Source organism: Callithrix jacchus, chromosome 3 (genome assembly GCF_049354715.1).
Source record: "Callithrix jacchus isolate 240 chromosome 3, calJac240_pri, whole genome shotgun sequence".
NCBI lineage: Eukaryota > Metazoa > Chordata > Mammalia > Primates > Cebidae > Callithrix > Callithrix jacchus.
The window spans coordinates 68,417,375-68,439,345 of NC_133504.1; the positions used below are offsets into that span (position 1 = coordinate 68,417,375).

Below are 21,971 nucleotides of genomic sequence, written 5' to 3' on the forward strand. Positions count from 1 at the left end.
AACCAAACCCTAACTTCCTCGGAAAAGAAACTGCATCCAAATCCCATCTTGAAGCAGCCATGAATATATAAATGACATGTGTAGAGGAAGAAAGTGTGGCACTAGGATCATATTTAAAAGAATCTGTACTCAATATGCAAAGTCCACTTTCAGGCATTAACTTGAGTTTTCTTACGATATGAGCTCTTCTGGTGTAAACTCAAGTAAGAATCTCCCTGGGAAGAATGACTACGACTCATAGTTTGAACATAAATCCTCATTCTGACTTCCCAGCCAAGAAGAGTCCCAACGCAAGTGAGAAAATAAACAGTGCACTTCCTTAAAGAAGCACCAAGGGAAAACTGAATAAAAACCCCAAAAGTAGGAGACAAGAGGAATCCAGCACAGGAAAAGTGGGAAAAGGTCTTCACACTTGTGAAGAAGCTTCACCAGATACACAGAGGACTCTAAGCCCTAATATCTGTGCACACTGTTCCTGGCCACCGAAGAGAGGCAGTAGAACTCTAAGACCCTTCCCATGGGTGACAGGGAGATCAACCTAGAGGCGACCTATGCAGACCACCTCCCCTCTCACTGCCTAAACAGGGCCACAATTTTGATCCAGACAGCAAGCCTCTGGCCTAGCAGGAACAAAGTGATTAACTCCTGATTAACTCCTCCCTAACTGATCTTGCTAAGCAAATCCCTAGAAGGTGGTTCCCCATAGTGACTGAAGCCAGTCCCTTAAAAGCAGTACTGCATTGTTTGAGGCCAAGTGATCCCAAGGGCATGCCAGGGCTGCACGAAGTTACAGAATCCAGTGGCTCCAAGCCAATTGAGAAGTTTAATTAAACTCATTCAACAGATGTTGAATCACATCACCACAGATAGCAGAGGGTAGAGCTGAGGCTTTTCCCCCTACAAACACTTCAGTACTTAGGAGGAGACTCGCTGCCAGCCAGGCTTTCTTCCGCTACCATGAGGTCTCTTTTACTAAGAAGAGAAAATCCAGCTCCCTTCACCATTCCACCCTTACAAATAACTAACCACAGAGACTGACATAAATCTGTATTTTCTCTATAAATAACCTCAATTCCAAGAAACGTGTGAAACCAGCTTTGGTGACAGAAAACCACACACACACACACACACACACACACACACACATACACACACAACCTGGCCACTGTCATAAGTAGATAAAGTGTCCTCCCTTGTAGCATACAGCCAAGTGGGAAGTAAAAGTGGGAACAGATGACTGAGACACTATCTGTTTGGCTTAAACTACACTTAACCCAAGCGCTCTAACCCTAAAGAGAAATGAACTGCAGCAGAGTATTTATACAGGACTTTGTAAAAATGCCAAATGGCCTTCCTCTGGGTTTTCCCATTCAGGTTGACTCAGCAAACAGATGTTACAGAAACGTAATCCAGAGCCTTCACAGCTGCAGACATTTCAGAGAGGAATTCTTTTAATAAAATCAATCCATTCTGTGAAGATATGAAAAATCGTCAGCCTTCTTTGGCCTCTTCTTTAGATTAATGTTCTGGAAAAAGAGGTGAATGTCAACAAAAAAGTCATTATATCATCTCTCTTCAAAAGGGAAACAAAGATCCCTACCTCTTTTAAACATTAATTACGGACAGGGATTGGCATACTCAGGAAAGGGCATAAATTCTACTCTCAGAACACCAGGGAGCATGGTCTGCTGCAGCCTGTTTCCTGCCAGTGCATATGTGCATATGCATACTCACACACATATACTCACTAACACATACACACGCATACTCACATGCATATCCACACACACACACGCATACTCACATGCACATTCACACAAATACACACACATACTTGCAAACTAAAATGCATACTCACATGCACTCAAACATACACATACTCATACAAACATAATACATACATGCATACTCACACATACATCATTAAATATGCATACATGCATACTCACATGCATAACCACACAAATACATGTACATACATGCAGACTCACACATACACATGCATAATCACATGCATACTCACACACACACAAGTATATCGGCTCTCCCCCTTTTCTCTTCCAGCTCCACTCTCCTTCCCCAATCCAACTCTTGGGCAGAGGTGTTTATCATGTATTCAAAATGCCAAAAATATCTCCACTATTTCCAAGGTACCCAGCCAAATCCCACCAGCTGTCTCATGACCCACCCTCCAAATATTTTTCTCTTATACTTTGGATTCTTGAACACCAGTCGAAGCGATAAAGAAAATAGAACCACTGGGCTTGTTAAAAAATGAAAAAATTTTAAGACCGCCTTACTGAAAGAAGTATTTATCAGCCAAAATACAAACTGACTTTGCCAAATGAGGTCATTTCTTTAAAACAAATGGCTGACACAGTATGACTATGCTCTTGGAGCTTATGTCTGTACTGAGCTGCTGTTTTTTCTGCATTCAGAGAGAAGCCATTCCAGTGCCTCTACTCCCAGAATTCAATGAGGAAACCAAAGAAGAGCCTGGGGCCTGTGCTGATATATCCCAAAAGATCCAAACTTAACCTGAAGGTCCCCCCATCAGCCACACACAGCACTGCAGGCCTCTCTAATCCTGACTGTCTTGATGTCAATCAATAACATGAGGCCTAGAAATGAACTTCTCAGGTCGAGTTTTAGGCCACATGAACAACAGTATGCCATCTATATTGCCTCCTTAATTTCCCTATCTCATGACATCCCACACTTGTCTGTACGTGGACATGCAAACGCAGACAGGCAACACGTTTACACAGAGGTGTGCAAGTGCTCTTTCATACACACACTCATGCATGCAGTGCCATGAAGAATCAGATATCCAGATTATGATCCAATCAGATGCCAGCATACACAGGAGCACCTCATGGATGCCCCTCTACCCAGGTGTTCAAAGAGTCTCTTGTTTTTCCAAATGCAAATGCATCAACATGTCCCCTTGATTACTAACAGGTGTGTGCACACTGTGGAAACCTGCAGTCTCAGGAGGCAGCCACAGAGATGGGCCACCATCTGCAGCTATTCTTGGTGACTGCAGGTGGGAGGGTGGCCAACTCTAAAATGCCATGTCAAGGAACATCTCACTAAGACTCCTAGGAGGTGTCTGCCTGTGGAAAGAAGCTGTGATGCTTTGGGCAGAAAGTGGGGAGCGAGAAACAAACTAGAACCACCTCCCAGCTCAAGGGAACTTCTCAATTACCCTGTGACTGTGAAAGCTTGGGTTCTGGTTACACCAGATACAGTCAGCCAATTAAAGGTGTGCGTGCGTACTGGGGCTCAAGTCAACCCTTAGGAACCTCATTCTGCTTCCTGGAACTAGTCCCCTTTCCAAACCCTTGGAGAGGTCACATAGCCTTCCCTCATCCTGCTCCCTACCATGCAGGAAAGGAAAATGAAGCCATTCTTATGAAGCTAATTACCTGAATAGAGGCCCCAAACTTCTCATTGCAGAGGCTGCACACTAGCGCCCACCGACTGCTGGGAATGTGCGACACTTTGGTGATGGGCTCCATCTTCTCTGGGCTACCAATGCTCACCTAAAGGTCGGAAAATAACAAGAAAGGGTGGCACAGGTCATCAGAGGCGAACATGAATGTTAGAAACTAAAAGATCCATTACTTTCCTACATCCCTCCTACCAGACAGTGGCGAGGGATACTCACTCACCTAGAACAAAGCAAACCCTTACTTTAAAAGCCTTAGAACACCTCAGTGACAATCAAGCCCAGAGCCTAGTCGCTATCTGACAGACATCCCTGTTTGTAAAAAAAAAAAAAAAAAAAAACACTGAGATAACTGAGTTTTCACTTCTCACCAAAGTGCCTGATGACAAAGATTCATGTAATCTCTAGCCCATAACAAGTTGGTCAAAACTAAAAATCCATCTTAAACATATTCAAATAGGCTATCAACAACAGGGTAAGTAAATATAACCTGTTTTTAATCTCTCGCCAAAGAAAACCATTTTCTTCAGTCCAAAAAATGACTACATTCAAGATGGGAAATTACAAAGATAAATAAGGTATCATCATCTCTGCATTCAGCCTGGATCACCGAATTGTATCCCATCAATACCAAACCACAAGACCTGGTGCTACCAAGACCTCAATCATGAAACCTTAATCCAAATCATCCTCAAATAATTTTCCCTGGAAGGAAAACGTACCAAAATCACATCAAAAAAAATACTGGATTTTGAATCACAAATTATATTTTCACACTGAGCTATGCAAACTTTATTAGTCAAGATCTAAGACTAGAAATAAATTAGACCAGACCTGATATTAAAAAAGGATGAGGCACAATAAAGGTATAAATAAAAATCACCAAAGCATGACCAAGAGTGGTCGTTTTTTTAACCACAGTGGTACCTCATGGTACGTCACACCACACACAGGATGGACAGCTGATCTTGGGGAATGACACACCCAGGCCACAGCTGGTTAAGTGCTGCAGGTCTGCTCCAGGGAGTGGGTGTTGTGATGGGAAGGCTCGCTGAGATAGATGGGCGAGGCAAAGTTTGACCATCACCAACTTACAGTCCCAACTGACTGCTGCTTCCCGCTAACATTTCCACAAATTTACATTCCATGACAAGATGACAGTGTGCTTAAGATTCAGTTTTTCCCAAAGGAATAAGGTAGCAATTAAAAGGTGTCTTTTTACTCATCAGCTACAATGCTGCCTATTTATGCATGGTTCTCCACCCACTCACCGAATCCCAGTTAAAAGTCAGGACCTTCTGAGCTAAGGTGCTATTAAGAGCCATGCATGGCTGGGCGTGGTGGCTCATGCCTGTAATCCTAGCACTCTGGGAGGCCAAGGAGGGCAGATCACGAGGTCAGGACATTGAGACCATCCTGGCTAACACGGTGAAACCCTGTCACTACTAAAAATATGAAAAAAAATTTGCTGGGCGTGGTGGCATGCACCTGTATTCCCAACTACTTGGGAAACTGAGGCAGGAGAATTGCTTAAACCCAAGAGGCAGAGGTTGCCATGAGCCAAGATCGCGCCACCGCACTCCAGCATGGGCGACAGAGAGAGACTCCACCTCAAAAAAAGAAGGACCATGCCTGGCCAGGCACAGTGGCTTATGCCTGTAATCCCAACATTTTGGGAAGCTAAGGAAAAAGGACTGCTTGAGCCCAAGAGTTTGGGATCAGCCAAAACAACAAAGTGAGATGTCTTCACTACAAAAAAACAAAAAATAAGCAAGGCCTGGTAACACAGGCCTATAATCCCAGCTACTCAAAAGGCTGAGGTGGGAGGATAACTTGAGCCCAGGAGGTCAAGGCTGCAGTGAGCCATGATCCAACTCACTGCACTCCAGCCTGGGTGACAGAGTAAGACCCTGTCTCAAGAAAAGTAAAAACAACAAAAAAGAACCACACTTACCTCAGGGATCCACAGGGCACAGCTGACATGGACCCACTTGGTTCCACTACGAGTGGGCTTCATAGCTCCACCCTTCTTGGGACACAGCAGACATCTTGGCCGAACCCCCAGGGCACATGTCCGGCACAGCCAGCTGCCCTCTGGTACCTTGAGGATTCCGTAACAGGCCTGTGATGCCACAGCACATCCCCGAGGAATAGAGAGAAAGAGAAAATATTATTTTTCCCATTATATCTATTCATTTCAAAACACCTAGAAAGATTTTAACAGAACCATCACCAAAGTAGAGGTACTCCCACAGCTTCCTGGCTATGACCCTCTCCCCTCAGGAAAAATGCCAGGCAGCCTCACAGTAGCACTTAGGAGGTGTGTGAGCTCTGCTGATACGATACATATTTATTTAGCAGAGGGTGGTCCTGGAAACTACTTGAGGATGCCGCAGAAACCCATCTATACAAAGTTTCTAAATATCGAGCAGGACTTACTGCTCGATATTTAGAAACTTTATATAGATCGGTTTAGTAGCAGTAAGTGGAGTGGGTTCCGTGAGAGAAGCTATTCCTCTGCTTTACTATCAAAGGTGGGATACAGGGTGTGGAGAAAAAGCACAAAGCAGCTGAGAGAATCTCCCAAAGCTGCTGAATGAGATGGCAGTGGACAGGAAAGAAGCATGCGCACTCCCCCGGCTAAGCAAACGCCACAACTAGATATCAGCACTCTCCCAGATGAACATAACGGGGCAGAAAAAGGAGACCTACTCAGAGAGAATGTAGTCTCCTTAGCTGATAGTTAAAATGAATCAATCCTTTTAGAAATGAAGATAAAAAATAATGTAAATTTTAAAATAAAGCCTGTTTTGTACAAGATGGCAAAATTACACGAGATGACATAAACTGCTGAAATCAAGGCTTTTAAACAACTAAAGTAATTAAGAGAGTTAAAAAACAGAGAAGGTTAATGTTAAATAAGTGAAAAATAAAAACGATGGTACCAGGAGCATGTTCAGAGAGCCCTTTAAAAACCAAACTGTTCAGAACTTTATCCTTAAATGACCTGGAAGTCAGGAAGTCAAGAGTCACAGTAGCAGAACTCTAATTTTTCAGACAGAAAAAATACAGCTGCTATGTAATCTGAATACCCACGATGCAAAAAGGAAAACCACAAGGATGAGAGTTGAGGAAAGAAAAGTCACACTTCAGATCAAAGCCCCAGAGTGCTGTGTCGGGGCCATGAATAAGCCACTGTCAACATAGACTTAACTAGAAAAAAATTTAACAGAGCTAAGCGACACTGTAAAGGTTTCAAAATACTAAAGGTCTGTATCAGACATTCTAGAGCCACATGTGAAGGAGAATTTTTTTTAATGGAAAAGCAGGTCTATGCTAATTTATAAGATTACATAAAGTATGCCTTAAAGATATACCATGAAGGATTTTCTCAAAGGAAAAAAATGAAGTAAATGTTAAGGAAAAGAGACAAGGTGATATGGCAGCAAGAACGGAAGGTAAAGAAGGGGGCATCTAAAAGCCTTAAATTACAACTCCGCCACTCGCCCATTGTGACAGTTTGCACAACCCTGCCAGACATCACTTAACTTGTTGATAAAACAGGGTTGACCAGCTGTCAAGCAGAAACCTTTTTTTCAAGTTTTTCATCAGGAAAAAAATAGCAAGTAACAACAAAAAAAAAGACTGAGAAGTCAGCCAAGTAAATACAAGAAGGACCAGCAACCAAAAAGCAACACTAGTCATCAGGGTGCTCATGTCACAGAACAAAACCAACATAGGAATTTTCACTACCATAAGGAGACTTCCCAGACAGTGTGAGGTCCAGAGCAACAGACAGCAATGACATGACTGAAGCAGGAGTCGCGGGTTTCCCTGTCAAGAGGAGCCAGGACTGGGCCACAACTGGGGAGGTCTTCACAGAGGGAAAGCCTAAGAGGTCACAAATTATGAAGCACAGGTAATCAAGAACTTCATGGAGCAAACATGCTTCTTCTTCCCAAGAAGTCACCAAGCACCTATTCCACACAAGTCTTTCAAGTTTGCTTTAAATCTCAGCATCAACAGGTGAATTCCAAGAAAGTACTTCCAGATAGCCTTTTAAATCCTAAGAATACACATGGGCACATGTCCCCACACAAATCCAAATTTCTTCATTACTGTATTAAAAACTAAATAAGAAAGAAAAGAGGCACTGAGATTGTCATAAACTTTTTGAGTTGCCTAACGCCTATCCTCCTGAAATCTAAGTTTACCTTTCTGTGGATCTTAGCAAGCAACCAAAACCTACTGTCCTGTTTTTTAAGACAGGAAATCACCTTCAAGAAAAAGGGCTGCTTTCCTCTCCCTTAACAGCTCACCTTATATCCTAACACATGCTCACATATATGACAGGCGAATTGTGTCCACTAAAAGACATGCTGAAGTCCTAACCCCAATATCTCAAAATGTGACCTTCTTTAGAGATAGTCATTGCAGATTAATTATTTAAGATGAGCTCACTATGAATTAGGATTGGGTCCCTAATCCAATAGGACTGGTGTCCTTCTAAGAAGACCAACATGTAAAGACAGACACAGGGAGAACGCACATGATGATGAAGGCAGCCACAAGCCAAAGAACTCCCAAGATTGCTGCAAACTACCATAAACTATGAAGAGGCAAGGAAGGACTCTCCTGCATGTTTCGGAGAAGCCCAGCACTGCCAATACCTCAATTCTGGACTTCTAGCCTCCAGATGGCAAGACAATACATTTTTGTTGTTTGAAGCACACACAGTCTATTGTAATTTGTTACACAGGGCAGCTGTAAAAAAACTAATACAACACACTAAGCACCTTTTCAAAGGTTTGTTTTCTCAGTGTTCTTAATAACTAAACTTAGGTGTTAGAGTAGGATGGGGGCTCATACATTCTTTTTAAGTAAACTTGACTTTTGTGGATAAGAATAAAACACTATGGGAAGAAAGACAATTTCCACAGTAGATGCATGCTATCCTTTTGGCTGCAAAAACAGAGTATATAGTTCAATCACCATAAGAACCTATCAGGGAAAAAGAAAGTCTATGGGGCACATTTCTTTAAATCATAGAAAAATGGACCCCATTGAGAGAAAGAATCCTGGACTCCAGGCACACACTCCCACAGCAGACAGGCTCGTGCCAAAGGTTTCTTCTTTCTGGCCTCCCTGCCCCACATACCTGGTGCACACAGATGTTGCATTTATCACAGAACACCATCTCATTGCCGTCCTCACCATCAGGAGACTGGCAGACATCACAGACAACATCTTCATCATATTCGATCCCCAGGCCTTCCTCGGTCTCTATGGCGTGATTCATATTGTCATAACATCGCTGCTCAAACTCCTCTAGGACCCTTTCCATAGTGTATTCATCTAGTTCAGGCATTCCTGAAGTTAAAAATGCCACAAAACCCATTTTAATAAATCCATATTAATAAATATTACAATAAAATAGTATTGGTTTATGTATATTTAAAAATAATTTAAATGAATACATAATATTATAAATAAATCCATCATTAGCCGGGCGTAGTGGCTCACACCTGAGCCTAGGAACTCAAGGTCAGCCTAGACAACATAGTGGAACTCCCATCTCTACAAAAAATACGAAAATTAGCCAGCTGTGGTAGCATACACCTATAGTCCCAACCACTCAAGAGCCTGTGGTGGGAGGATTGCTTGAGCCCAGGAGTTTGGGGCTATAGTGAGCCATGACTGTGCCACTGTGATCCAGCCTGAGTGACACAAGACCCTTGTTATCATATCAATCAATCAACCCACTGATTCATCAATCCCTGAGTGCCCCAAAATTTTGTACTAAATGCCTATCAGATTCTTCTAAGAAACAATCTTCAAAGGAGTCTTCCAGGAAACTGTATATTCCTTATGGTCAGGTAGTGAGGATGCAGTATGGTAAGTGGAAAAGCATAATCCCAGCACTTTGGGAGGCCAAGGTGGGCAGATCACGAGGTCGAGAGATCAAGACCATCCTGGCCAACATGGTGAAACCCTGTCTCTACTAAAAATACAAAAATTAGCTGGGAGTGGTGGCGTGTGCCTGTAATCCTAGCTACTCGGGAGGCTGAGGCAGGAGAATTTCTTGAACCCGAGAGGCAGAGGTTGCAGTGAGTCGAGATTGTGCCACTGCACTCCAGCTTGGCGCCTGGTGATATAGTGAGACTGTCTCCAAAAAAAAAAAAAAGAATTCAAGGATATTAAATACATATACTGTTGAATAAGTCATTTCATTACACTCTTTACACGTAACAACTAACATGTAAATGACTTCAAAACTATGACCTCATATAATGGTTTGAGTGGTTTTTTTTTTAATTTGCCTTTCTTGGTAGGTAAAACAGTTCTCTGAAAACAGATTTCACTTTGGGCACTCTAATATTTTTAAATGCTTTATCCCTCCTCACCCTCTGACTTCTACGAAGTTGAAAAATATAGTTAACCAAATGCAAAAAATAATGAAACACCAGGTACAGTGGCTCACGCCTGTAATCCCAACACTTTGGGAGGCCAAGGCAGGTGAATCATTTGAAGTCAGGAGTTCAAGACCAGCCCGGCCAACATGGCAAAATCCTGTCTCTACTAAAAACACAAAAATTAGCCCAGCATGGTAGCAGGTGCCAATAATCCCAGCTACTTGGCAGGCCAAGAAAGAGAATCGCTTGAACTCAGGAGGTAGAGGTTGCAGTGAGCCAAGACTGCACCACTGTACTCTAGCCTGGGCCACAGAGAGAGACGTCATCTAATTAATTAATTAATTATTAATAAAACAGCTAAGGCAAACCTCTTTCAGCATGTGTTCCATTATAAAATTACATAATTAATCCTGCCAATGTATTTAACAGTATCTTCAAATATGTATTAGCCCAATTCTTATTATTTAAACCATTCATAAATGCCAAGAGTCTTTGGGCTGAGTCCTCTGACTTAGCACAGGACACCTAGATTCCAGTCAAGTGCATTCCACTGGTCTTTATTATGTGCTTACAACAAAGCAGAAACTGTATCATCTCTGAAGCTAAAATTTAGTATTCAGTTCCAAGAGATCTCTGACAACTCCTGAACATATGCCATAAAACCACCTTGTGGCCTGCTAATGTTTTGGCCATTAATCCCTAAAGCAGAACCAAGAAGGAAATCTGTTCTGTCTATGAAAACACCTGAGTATCCAAGTAAGTAGGAAACAACCGCATGCTCAGCTCAGTCTACACTATCGCTCCCATTCAACAGACTGGTGAGCCTAATAGCAGGACAAGCATCTATTGTAAGCCATACCCTATGCTAGCCTCCCTGGAAAGACCCAAAATAAAAGGTCTTTGCCCTTCAAAGCTGTGAAATCTACCACCACCAAAGATCCTGTGATTATTTACTATGTCCTTGATTATAATATAGAGCCCTTTCTACCACTTCCCCACCTTATACCTACAGCACAAAAGCTGATTAATCCTCAGAGTTTTTCACACTGAACCCAGACTTGACTGCACTGTCTTGTTCATCAAGATCCTCAAGGCAACCCTTGGCAATCAGGACTGGCACGTGAGATGAGACCTACATGCCATCCCCGTCTCAACACCATGAGATACAAGTACATTATGTACAGAAGCTCCAACCTCTACATACACTAAAATGGGCTTGCAGGAAAGAGGTAGAGAATGGCTGGGCATTCAGCTAACATGAGGCTTCGCTGAAGGAAAGCCAGGACAGAGATAAACAGGAAGGAAAAAGCACTTCAGGTTTGGAGCACGATGTAAGGAAAATCGCTGAAGTTAAAACACAAGTGGTGTGCTTGGAAATGGGGAGCATGCCTGGAATAGTGTTCATTTACAGAAGCAACAAGCCATGGCTAAAGAAGGAATCTGGGTGGCATCACAGGAAAAAAATACTAGAGCAAGTAACTGTGGACCATGCCCTTTTGTCACTTAATTTCCCTGGACTTCAGCTTCCTTAGGGTAAGTGAATGAGGGAGTTAGATCAGAACAGGGATGGGAATCCCTGGTGCTTAAGTCGAGGAGTCCTGCTTCCAGAACTCTGAATCCATCTTTAACACATATGACACAGTCAAACAGGCTGAGCTCTAAGGCAGGGCTGTGATTCTCACTGACTGAGGCTGTGATGCAGCTGCCTTCACCTGGCAATGAGGAGCTTTTTGCCACTCACCTACCTGCCTAAATACATCTTCATTCATCACTGGTTAATAAAATAATGTAAATCATGATCTCTCACCCATCTCCTTAAATTCTTCATTGGTCAGTTCCAGCCATGCGGCATCCATGTCATTGAGGTCATAGCGACACACGCTGTCAGCCAGCGTCCGGATGTCCACATAGCCCAACTCAGGAGGCTCAGAGCCTGATGATACGATGTACTTCTTGGGCCTGATGAACATGAGGGATTTCTCTTCAGACACAACCCTGGATAATTTAAAAAAAAAAAAAAAAAAAAAAAAAAAGGGCAGCCAGGTTACCCTTTCAGCCACAAGAATGAAGTGTGCCACAAGGCCACAGGTATCACTTCCTCCTCCAACCCTCAGAGCCCCAGGTCATCACCAGGTTTATTAAGAACAAAAGCTGAAAACCTGAATGTCACTGCTAATAAAACCTTAACAAGAAATTGTTAAAGCCTGCGAACAGGAAATAGATACAAATGAAAACACTGCAGAAGACTTCGAAATCTGCTTCCCAGGACCCTGCTGTGCCCTGCCCACCACCTCTGACCACTCTGGCCTGCAGCCAACACCACTGATCCCTATGTTTCAAAAGTTAGTCATTAAATCACTTTCCATTAACCAGACCTGCCCATCTCTGCTGAAGGCCATTAGAACCAGGGCACCACACAGGCAAGGCAAGCACAACAGACTCTGAAAACCAGAGGGAGATACCCACCAACCCTCACACCTCACAAAAGAAGATGGAGAGAGGGAAAAGAAAATTAGGCCTTGGGCCAGGCACGCTGGCTCAAGCCTGTAATCCCAGCACTTTGGAAGGCCAAGACAGGCAGATCATTTGAGGTCAGGAGTTCAAGATCAGCCTGGTAAACACAGTGAAACCCCGTCTCTACTAAAAATACAAAAGTTAGCCAGGTGTGGTGGCACACGCCTGTAATCCCAGCTATTCAAGTGGCTAAGGCAGGAGAATCGCTTGAACCAGGGAGGTGGAGGTTGCAGTGAGCCGAGACTGTACCACGGCACTCCAGCCTGGGCAACAGAGTAAGACTGTCTCAAAAATAAACAAAAAAATTAGGCCTCAGCAATTGCCAACAAATCTAAGAATCAGAGTCCCAGCCAAGAAAGGGACAATCTCAACATATACCTATGATCTCAGGAACAAAAGCACAAGTTTCCTCCCCTCCTGGTACTGCCACATGCCCTCCCAACCTACCACCTGGAGAGGTGTTTTCAAACTCACCCCACTAAAAATAAGAGAGTACGCACAAGATGAGAAAATCATTCCCAACTTGGGACCAAAAGAGGCAGTCTTCCTAATCACAGGCCCAAGGCTCCACAAAGTCCCTCCACATCTGCGTTTCCACAGTTTAAATTACTGTCAACAGGCTGCCCAGGGTCTGTCAGAGTACCTTCATCACCCTTAGAATTACAGGAGTGATTTTATATACATGACACTGAGATGAACAAACTGATGGGATTTATTTCTCCTACTCAACCAAGAGCAGGGATCCAACTGAAAACCTCTACAAGCTTTATTAATGCTCACTTCTTTCCTGGGGTCCCCACTGAAAGCGAAGCATTCAGCAAGTCCTCCTGGACTGGGGCTGAATCGAGTGGTGCTGCAACTCAGACAGACTCTGAGGCAGATATATGGTCGGCCTCACCCCCTGCAAGGCTCAGTGACCAATCTATTCCACAGGCTGACTCTCATCTGTAGGGGTCATCCTGGCACTCCTGATTGGTCACTAAGCCTGAGTAAGACAGGGGCATTTGTCACCATTGGATAGACTCCCCAGAGAACCCAAAATGACAACTCAAATTTGATCATTTTAAGTGCCCAAAAAAGAGAGACACAAAGTGGGTGAAAACCAGGAAGCACATCCAGTCAAGACTTGGCGTGGAGAAAGACACTATTTTGCAAAGCAGCAGCCCACTGATGATGGTGGAGAAGCCAGGTGCCAGCTGAGTACAGGGCACTCAATCCTCCCTTCTAAAAGGACTCTCCAGGTGGCATGGAGCTGGTAGCCAGGAAATGAGTAAACCAGCTGCAACCTGGCTGTGAAGAGAGTCGGCAAGGACTTGACCCTGAGGGATCTTTAAAGATAAGTCAGTAAATCCAGAGAACACACCCTGAGAACAATGTGAACAGTCTAAATAAATCCCTCCAAAACTCCCCTTTCCACAAACCCTAACTGGCAGGTCTCCTCACACCTGTCCTCCTCCAAAGGTGGAGGCAACCGCAGTAGGTGGAGCAGCTGCTGTGCCAGTTCCCAAGAAAGACAGACGCTTCACTCCAGGAGAGCTGCTCTCCAGAGTGAACACGGAAGATAGGAAAAGAGGGTCCAGATGTGTGAACACCCAAATGTTCCTCCCCCAGTCCATCACTTCCCAGGATGTCTTGGAATTTGCCTTCCTCTCATAAGACAGCAGCACCTCCCCTGTCTCCCCACAAGTTTGGAGGCTCATGGCCCTCAAAATCACTACCCTATAAGCCTGAAGTGTGTTGCTTCTGCATTTCCATTTCCACTTGAGGCCTCACGATATTTTATTGCTGAACTGTCAGAAACGGTCTCTCAATTGTCTCAGAAATTGTCTCTTCTCAAATGGCTACTGTCAGGGAAGAAGGGCAATGGTGGGTGGAGAGGCTTTTGTCCTCAGGGCATCTCTACCTGGCCACAGGCTGAGGGATGGTCCCTGGGCTCACAGGCACCTGGACCCCTTTCTCCCATTCCTGTCTCCAAGGATCTGCCAACACATAGTACTCATCTGGGTTCAGCTGGTAGGAGTCATGCAACTTCATGGCAGTGATCAGGTCTGTCCTAAACACCTGGAAAAGAAGAGAAAGGGGCACTGACATTTGATATTTGCATTGTTATTCAGAGTGCTGGCAGCTGCAATGTAACCATGGAGCTGCCGTGTAACAAGGTCACTGTATCAACATAGAACAAACCTGACCTATTACAGAAAACCTTTACCTGACATGCCTTTTACCTCATTCAGGCATGTGGTGGCAGTGCTGATGGAACCGTGTCTTCTCATTCCCTCAATCCACACAGTGTCCACAACAACATCAACAAAAACAACAAAAAAACTTATCTGCCTATATGACACTGAGATGAACAAACTGATGGGATTTTTTTTTTATACCAAAAGGGCTACCAAAAGCATGCACCTGGAAATCTCTGAAGGGAGATATTGCACTCAAGGGTGCTCTAGAAATATAACTCCACCAACCATGTAACAACTTCAAGCCAAAATCCAAAACTGCCAGGGACTCATCTCCTTTCTTTTATTTTTTTGAAACAGAGTCTTCTTGCTGTGTCGCCCAGGCTGGAGTGCAGTGTCATGATCTCAGCTCACTGCAACCTCCGCCTCCCGGGTTCAACCTATCCTCCTGCCTCCCAGCCCCCAAGTAGCTGGGATTACAGGCACATGCTACATGCCTGGCTAATTTTTGTGTTTTTAGTAGAAACAGGGTTCCCCCATGTTGGCCAGGCTGGTTTCAAACTCCTGACCTCAAATGATCCACTGGCCTTTGCCTCCCAAAATGCTAGGGTTACAGGTGTGAGCCACTGTGAGTCCCTGGCCAGGGACTCATCTTCTATAATCAGACTGCTCCCCACCCAGGCCCTGACTCCAGGGCACCAGGGTTTATGGTATGTTACCTGGTAAGGTCAAGGTCCAGGTTAGCCTAGAAAAATCTGGAAGACAAGCAACCACAGGCCACTGGATTGATGGGCCTGCAAAGAACATTTGTTTGCACACCTTCACCTGAGGTAACTTCTACCTCAGAAGAGTTATTTATGGGAAAAGGAAATAGAGAAAGTAACTACCCTCTCCCAACTCTGCCATAAACAAGCAGACACAACAGTGCCCCTCTACCAAGAGAGCCACTCAATTCCTTATCACAGGCCAAATGAAGAAAACCACAGGAAAGGCAGCCCTCCCAGTGCCTGTGCCACTGCAGCCTCCTGGGCCTGTGGCTTTAATCTTAGGTCAGTGAGGGCTGCCCCTGCAGCAGAGCATAACACCGTCTCCCAGGCAAGGCTGCATAGCTGGCTCCCTCTCACGTCTTGGCCTTGGCCCACTCGTGTCTAAGGCTGCATAAGAAAGCTCTGACCTTGGCATCAGGACCAGCCCAAAGTTGTATTTGGCATTGAGCAAGCTTGCATCTGTAAGCTGCCCTGTCTGTTTACACAAATCACAATGCTGAACTCTCTTTTCTCAGGACAGGGAGTTCTTTCTTGTGCTGCTAAGCACAGTTCACAACATACGCTTGCTAATAGGTCCATATTTGTTTTTCCTGGTGGCTTTTCAGGCTGGTGATCACTTTAATAAACTTCACCATAATAAAGTCTGAGGCAGTGACTGAATAAAAAGGCCATTTCTCCTGACTGTCATTTCCAATACAGACTATTCCCCAGTATGCCACTCCTCATTGCTAAAGACCTACTAACAAGCAAGAACTAGGCCATGTACCTCCCACAAAAATCACACGTAATACCAGGAGCCTTCCTTTCTAGCACTGAGCCACTAAAGCAGGTGCCCAGCCCAGTGGACACCAACTCCCTGCCGCCAAGAGAAAAGTACTTTAAAACCTAAAAGATGGGCCTATACCACCTTCAGGAAGTCAATCAAGTAAAAACATATTCCAGCTAAGTGGTATAAATAAAAAACAAAGGAGTTTGTCAAAAAAAAAAAAAAGAAAATCTAACTCGAGCAATGAAATAAGAAAAGGCACCCTGCTATTCCTTTGCTCAAAGACTCAGTGAAGAATTGAAACAAAGGCCCTCAAATGGACGTCAACTTCTGAGTTTCTGTAAAGTATGTTACTGCCCTACATATAGTTTGGACTCAGGGTTGAGAAAAACCTCTGGACCAAAACGTGGGCCTGGGCCCCCCTCCTCACTGCTTGATGTCAGTGCTAGAAGTAGGTTTCAAACTACACCACTAGGCACCGGGCCTCGTCACACCAGGTCTCAGCTCCTCAGTCCCCTATGTATTCCTGTGTTGAAATAACAGGAGTTTGGTGTGAACATCAGAAATGTATTTTGGGGACTAGGCACAGTGGCTCACACCTGTAATACCAGCACTTTGGGAGGCCGAGGCGGGTGGACCACCTGAGGTCAGAAGCTCGAGACCAGCCTGACCATGGTCAAACCCTATCTCTTCTAAAAATACAAAAATTAGCTGGGGGTGTTGGCATGCCCCTATAATCCCAGCTACTCAAGAGGCTGAGGCAGGAGAATCACTTGAACCTGGGAGGCAGAGGTTGCAGTGAGCCGAGATCGCGCCACTACACTCCAGCCTAGGTGACAGAAAGAGACTTTGTCTCAAAAGAAAAAAAAGAAAGGTATGTTGGGGCTATGGACAAAGCACAAGGAATTAATAAATAAAGAGCAGGGCCAGGTACAGTGGCTCACGCCTATAATCCCAGCACTTTGGGAAGCCAAGGCAGGTGGATCATGAGGTCAGGAGTTTGAGACCAGCCTGGCCAATATCCCATCTCTACTAAAAATACAAAAAATTAGATGGGCGTGGTGGCATGGACCTGTAGTCCCAGCTTCTTGGGAGATGAAGGCAGGAGAATTGCTTGAACCCAGCAGACAGAGGGTGCAGTGAGCCGAGATCAGACCACTGTACTCCAGCCTGGGTGACAGAGCAAGAATCCGTCTCAAAAAAAAAAAGAAAAAAAGAAAGCAGCAGAGATACTCCTGAGCAAAGAAAAGGAAGAGAGCACTATAGGTTCAAAGGAAAAAAAGGCCTGAAATAAAGCAAAGGGAGGAAGTGGCTACCTTCCCAAGCACATTTGATCATGCTGAAGTAGCTCCTGGGATGGTTTTCCACAATTCTAAAGGATGTAAACTACTTCCTCATGGAAGAAGCTATTCCACAACCAAGTAACTCCTCCACTCCACAACAGAGCAGCCTCCTGACATTCCCTATTAGAGCCAGGGAAGTTCCTCCAAGGAATATCTGCCTCTGCATTGCCATTACATGATGAGGCTGTCTTTGAAGTCATCCATAAGAAGCAGCACAAAGCAAAGCATTCAAACAAAGAAACTCTTCTTATAACCTTCTCACTTGAAAACTGTGATAAAATAAAATGCTTTTTCTTCAATGATTTAAAACCTAGCAAAGGTTTTTAGAATAAACAGAACTCAGGCCTCATAAGGGCCCCTAAACAAAGACCAGAAGAGAGAAATTGCACTGAAAAGCAATTTTAGATAGACAGATAACAAAAGTTAGGGAGATGAGAAAACAAAAGATGAGAAACAAATTAAGAGAGGGGGGGGAAGCCTTCAGCATAATCCCCAAAACAAAACTCCCAGAGTTACGTTGGGTTGTTGCCAAATAAGCCACAAATTCATGGCTAAAACTAACTTGAGGCTGGCAGTGACTTGGCGGCAGCTGAACCCACTGATCTCCTGGCCAGAGTAAAAGTTGTTGGGAGCCAGCGAAGATGCAACAGGAAAGGAAAAAAATAATATAGTTAATAATAAATAACATTACTGAGCACTTTTTATGTGACAGCAACCATTCACACACTTTGCATGTATTAGCCTATGTGTATTAACCCACTTAATCCTCACAAGAATCTTAAGAGTTCTCCCCATCTTACAGATTTGGAAACTGGGGCACAAGGATTTGAATAATTTGCCCATGACTGCACAAATAGACACCACTCAACCAGGTATATGGGGCAGCATATACTCATGCATGGTCAGGCAAGCATTCAAGAAGTACCTCCGAAGGCTTTCGATCTTCATGTCTGGAGCAGGAACTTCTCCTGTGCTGGGATCGGGAATTCTGGGACCAAGTAGTTGACAGGCCTAAAGAAACAAATATCCAAATAAGAACCATTACACACTGTACAGGTCACTGAGTGTTCTCAGGGGTTTTCTTACCCAAACTCATCCAGGCTCACCTCAGTGCTGTACCATGAGACCACCTGTGATGCCTTCTTGGCTCTCACAGAACTCCTCCACCTCCATCACTGATTTACTCTCATTTCTCATGAGCAGGCCAAATGTGCTCATTCTGTGCAGGGATGCTAAGTACTGCATCCAACAGGAGAGAGGACTTAACAACAATGCAGGTGTGAGTCCTCACCCATAAGCCTACACTGAAGAAGTTCAAAGTCTCATGCTGGTAAATACAAATTGAAAAACATCAGGCCAGGTACAGTGGCTCCCCCTGTAATCCCAGAACTTTAGGAGGACAAGCCAGGAGGATCACCTGAGGTCAGGAGGTCAAGACCAGCTGGCCAACTCGGTGAAACACCACCTCTACTAAAAATACAAAAATTAGCTTCATGCCAGGCACCACCAGTGGCTCATGCCCGTAATCCCAGCACTCTGGGAGGCCAACGCGGGTGGATCACTTGAGGTTGGGAGTTCAAGACCAGCCTGATCAACATGGAGAAATCCTGTCTCTACTAAAAATGCTCTACTAAATACTCTACTAAAAATTAGCCAGGCATGGTGGTGCGTGCCTGCAATCCCAGCTACTCAGGAGGCTAAGGCAGGAGAACTGCTTGAACCCAGGAGCCGGAGATTGCATTGATCACACCATTGCCAAGATCACACCATTGCACTCCAGCCTCGGCGACAAGAATGAAACTCTGTCTCAAAAAAAAAAAATCAGCTCGTGTGGTGGCAGGCACCTGTAATCCCAGCTACTCAGGAAGCTGGATCAGGAGAACTGTTTGAACCTAGGAGGCAAAGCCTGCAGTGAGCCAAGATTACATCACTGCACTCCAGCCTGGGAGACAGAGCGAGACTCTGTCTCAAAAAACGAAAAAGAAAAACATCTTACTGAGTGTTCAATAAGCTTTAACACTTTTTTTATAAAAGGTTTGACTCCACAAGGCATAAAATCTTTGCATTCCCTAGACAGAGAACCTCAGCCTATGATGTAGTAAATAGGTAGGATAGTGCCGGAAGTGGGGAGGACAGTAGGTAAACAAACTTAGCGAAGACTAAGGGGCCAATGGCCAAATAGCCTTTAAAATCGTCTGCTTCACTTTCCCATGAAAATGCCAGTTGGCTCTGTTCTGGCTTTCTTCCAAAGGAGCTCTACTCCTATCATCTGGCCTCCCCCAAAACACAGTACATGACTGCTGCCTAACAGGGTCTCCCAACTGCTGCCAAGTCTCAGCTCTTCTCTGCTGACACCTCTCCAACACCAACAACTCCATCGTGCCTGAAATAATACTCTCTCAGCCTCAGTGGCAATTCTTTTTCACTCTGTGGGTTCCTCCTTTCCGTGTATCCCATCAACGTGGGTTTTCCCTGAACTCTTTCCTCTTTTCTTGCTCCAAATGTTCTCCCCAGGGAGCACTCAACCATGTCCACAGTCTTAACCAACACACCCAGAGGAACCTGCCAGACCTACAATTCCAGACTAACCTCCCTCCCAAGCTCCAGATCCAGTTCCACCTCCACTTTAGACATCATCCCTAAGGTATACCTTAGATCTGTCAACTCAGCATTACAAAAACCAAACCTGCCCTGCCTCTTACATCCCTACTTTGATGACTATTACCATCATTTCTACTTGATATCAGAAATTTAAGAGTCTTCCTAGACTCCTCTCATTCAGGACACAATGAATGGCTGGGTCAATTCAACTTCCCAATAATTCCAGCACCTCTACTCCATCTCTGCCTCTGCCTCCTGTTAATTTGTTACGAAGACAACTTAAGTGCAAAACCTTCCATTTGTGGGTGCCGTACTGCTGCCAGAGATCTGAAAGAGCCCTAACAGTCACATGTAGTATCTGTCCAACTTCATTCACCTCTACCTCCTATTTTTTTTAATAATCACCTCATTCCTGAACACATACTATTCCATTTTCCAGAAATTAACAAAATCCAGAAAAAATAAAAGCCAAAAGCTTAAGGTTGACTGCCATTCTGCCAGTGAAATCATTTGTCCCTCAAACAGGAAGCTCTTATCTCTACAGAGACACGGACAGAGAATCAAAGTAGCCTTAAGACCTTGGGGACCTTAAGAAACAGATTCTGCACATAAGCCTATCATCAGATTTGCAATGACCAAGACTAAAGGGGATTGCCATGCTTCCCTGACAGAGACGAGGTCGGCACTACCCTTGAGCACCAGTTCTGAGGCTCATTACTAGGTCAACTAACTGACTGCTGTTCCACCAGCAGAATCAGCAGAACTGGAGCTCCTGCTGTTGGCCCCTTGGCATTTCAGTACTGTTTTAGAAAATCACTCTCAAAAAATACTAAGTGTGCCTCTTTAGACTCTAAATGAACAAGAATATTTCACTCCCACATTGAAAGAAATATTCTGGGCACACTGGGGTGAACCCAACCTGCAGACGTTGTAAATCTGGTTATTACTAGAAAAAGGGAAGACAGAAGCCAAGTTAGGAACCTGGAGATTAAGGTGGCTGGGTGGCTCCTAGGGTCTATCAAGAGGCCTCTCTTTCTCCCTCTGCTCCTGGAGGCCATCCTCCAGCTGGTCCAAAGCCTGAAAGAAGAGATGAGGAAAAGCACACGCAGTGTCCGGATGGAATTCCCAGAAAGTTTGGGGAAGGGAACAGAAGCAGAACAACAAGGGATGATCCTCCTCTGCTTTAAATTACTATGGAAAAGGTTACAAATGATAAAGAACAAAGCCAGAAATGTAGAGAATCACTCCATTGCTATACTTTAAAAATTAACATGAAGTGGGGAGAAGAGGGTCTTCAGAGTCAAACACTTTCAGAGTTAAATAAGAAACAAAATATTTGTTCATTCTTAGGTTTTCTGACCCTCTTGTCTCTTCCTGAGGATCTGTCAGGATCCCTCCCAAGTAGTTTCCAAGGTTCCCAGGAAGCTTGCAGTTTTGCTGGCATAGAACACAACCCAAATAATGACACTCATTTGAAAGCTTTGCCTAGAACTGATTTTATAAATCCTGAATACTGGGCCGCGCACAGTGGCTCACACCTGTAATCCCAGAATTTTGGGAGGCCGAGGAAGGTGGATCACAAGGTCAAGAGATCGAGACCATCCTGGCCAACATGGTGAAACCCCATCTCTACTAAAATACAAAAATTAGCTGGGCGTGGTGGGCAAGCGCCTGTACTCCCAGCTACTTGGGAGGCTGAGGCAGGAGAATTGCTTGAACCCGGGAGGCAGAGGTTGCAGTGAGCTAAGACCGCACCACTGCACTCCAGCCTGGCACCTGGTGACAGAGCAACACTCTGTCTCAAAAAAAAAATAAATAAAATAAAATAAAAATAAATAAATAAATCCTAAAAATTGCTGTCTAGGCCACATTTGCTTTTAAAAACAGATATACAAAGATGCTACATATTTGGTATACAACAGTAATAACCATGAGA

At 44.3% G+C, this 21,971-nt stretch overlaps 1 protein-coding gene across 9 annotated transcripts in view; it reads right to left on the bottom strand.

Moving 5' to 3' along the window:
- Positions 1-21,971, bottom strand: part of JADE1 (jade family PHD finger 1) — a 63,711-nt gene that overhangs the window by 11,652 nt on the left and 30,088 nt on the right. For all 9 annotated transcript variants that reach the window (XR_013532889.1, XM_008992708.4, XM_008992709.4 and 6 more), the window contains exons 3-8: positions 18,360-18,445; positions 14,282-14,439; positions 11,672-11,859; positions 8,610-8,821; positions 5,406-5,573; positions 3,429-3,545 (exon numbers count right to left, since the gene is read on the bottom strand). Coding sequence is in view for 8 of the 9 variants with exons in the window: in XM_008992708.4 (XP_008990956.1) it covers positions 3,429-3,545; positions 5,406-5,573; positions 8,610-8,821; positions 11,672-11,859; positions 14,282-14,439; positions 18,360-18,445 (929 nt within the window). In the remaining variant the exon portion in view is untranslated. The remainder of the gene's footprint in view (positions 1-3,428; positions 3,546-5,405; positions 5,574-8,609; positions 8,822-11,671; positions 11,860-14,281; positions 14,440-18,359; positions 18,446-21,971) is intronic.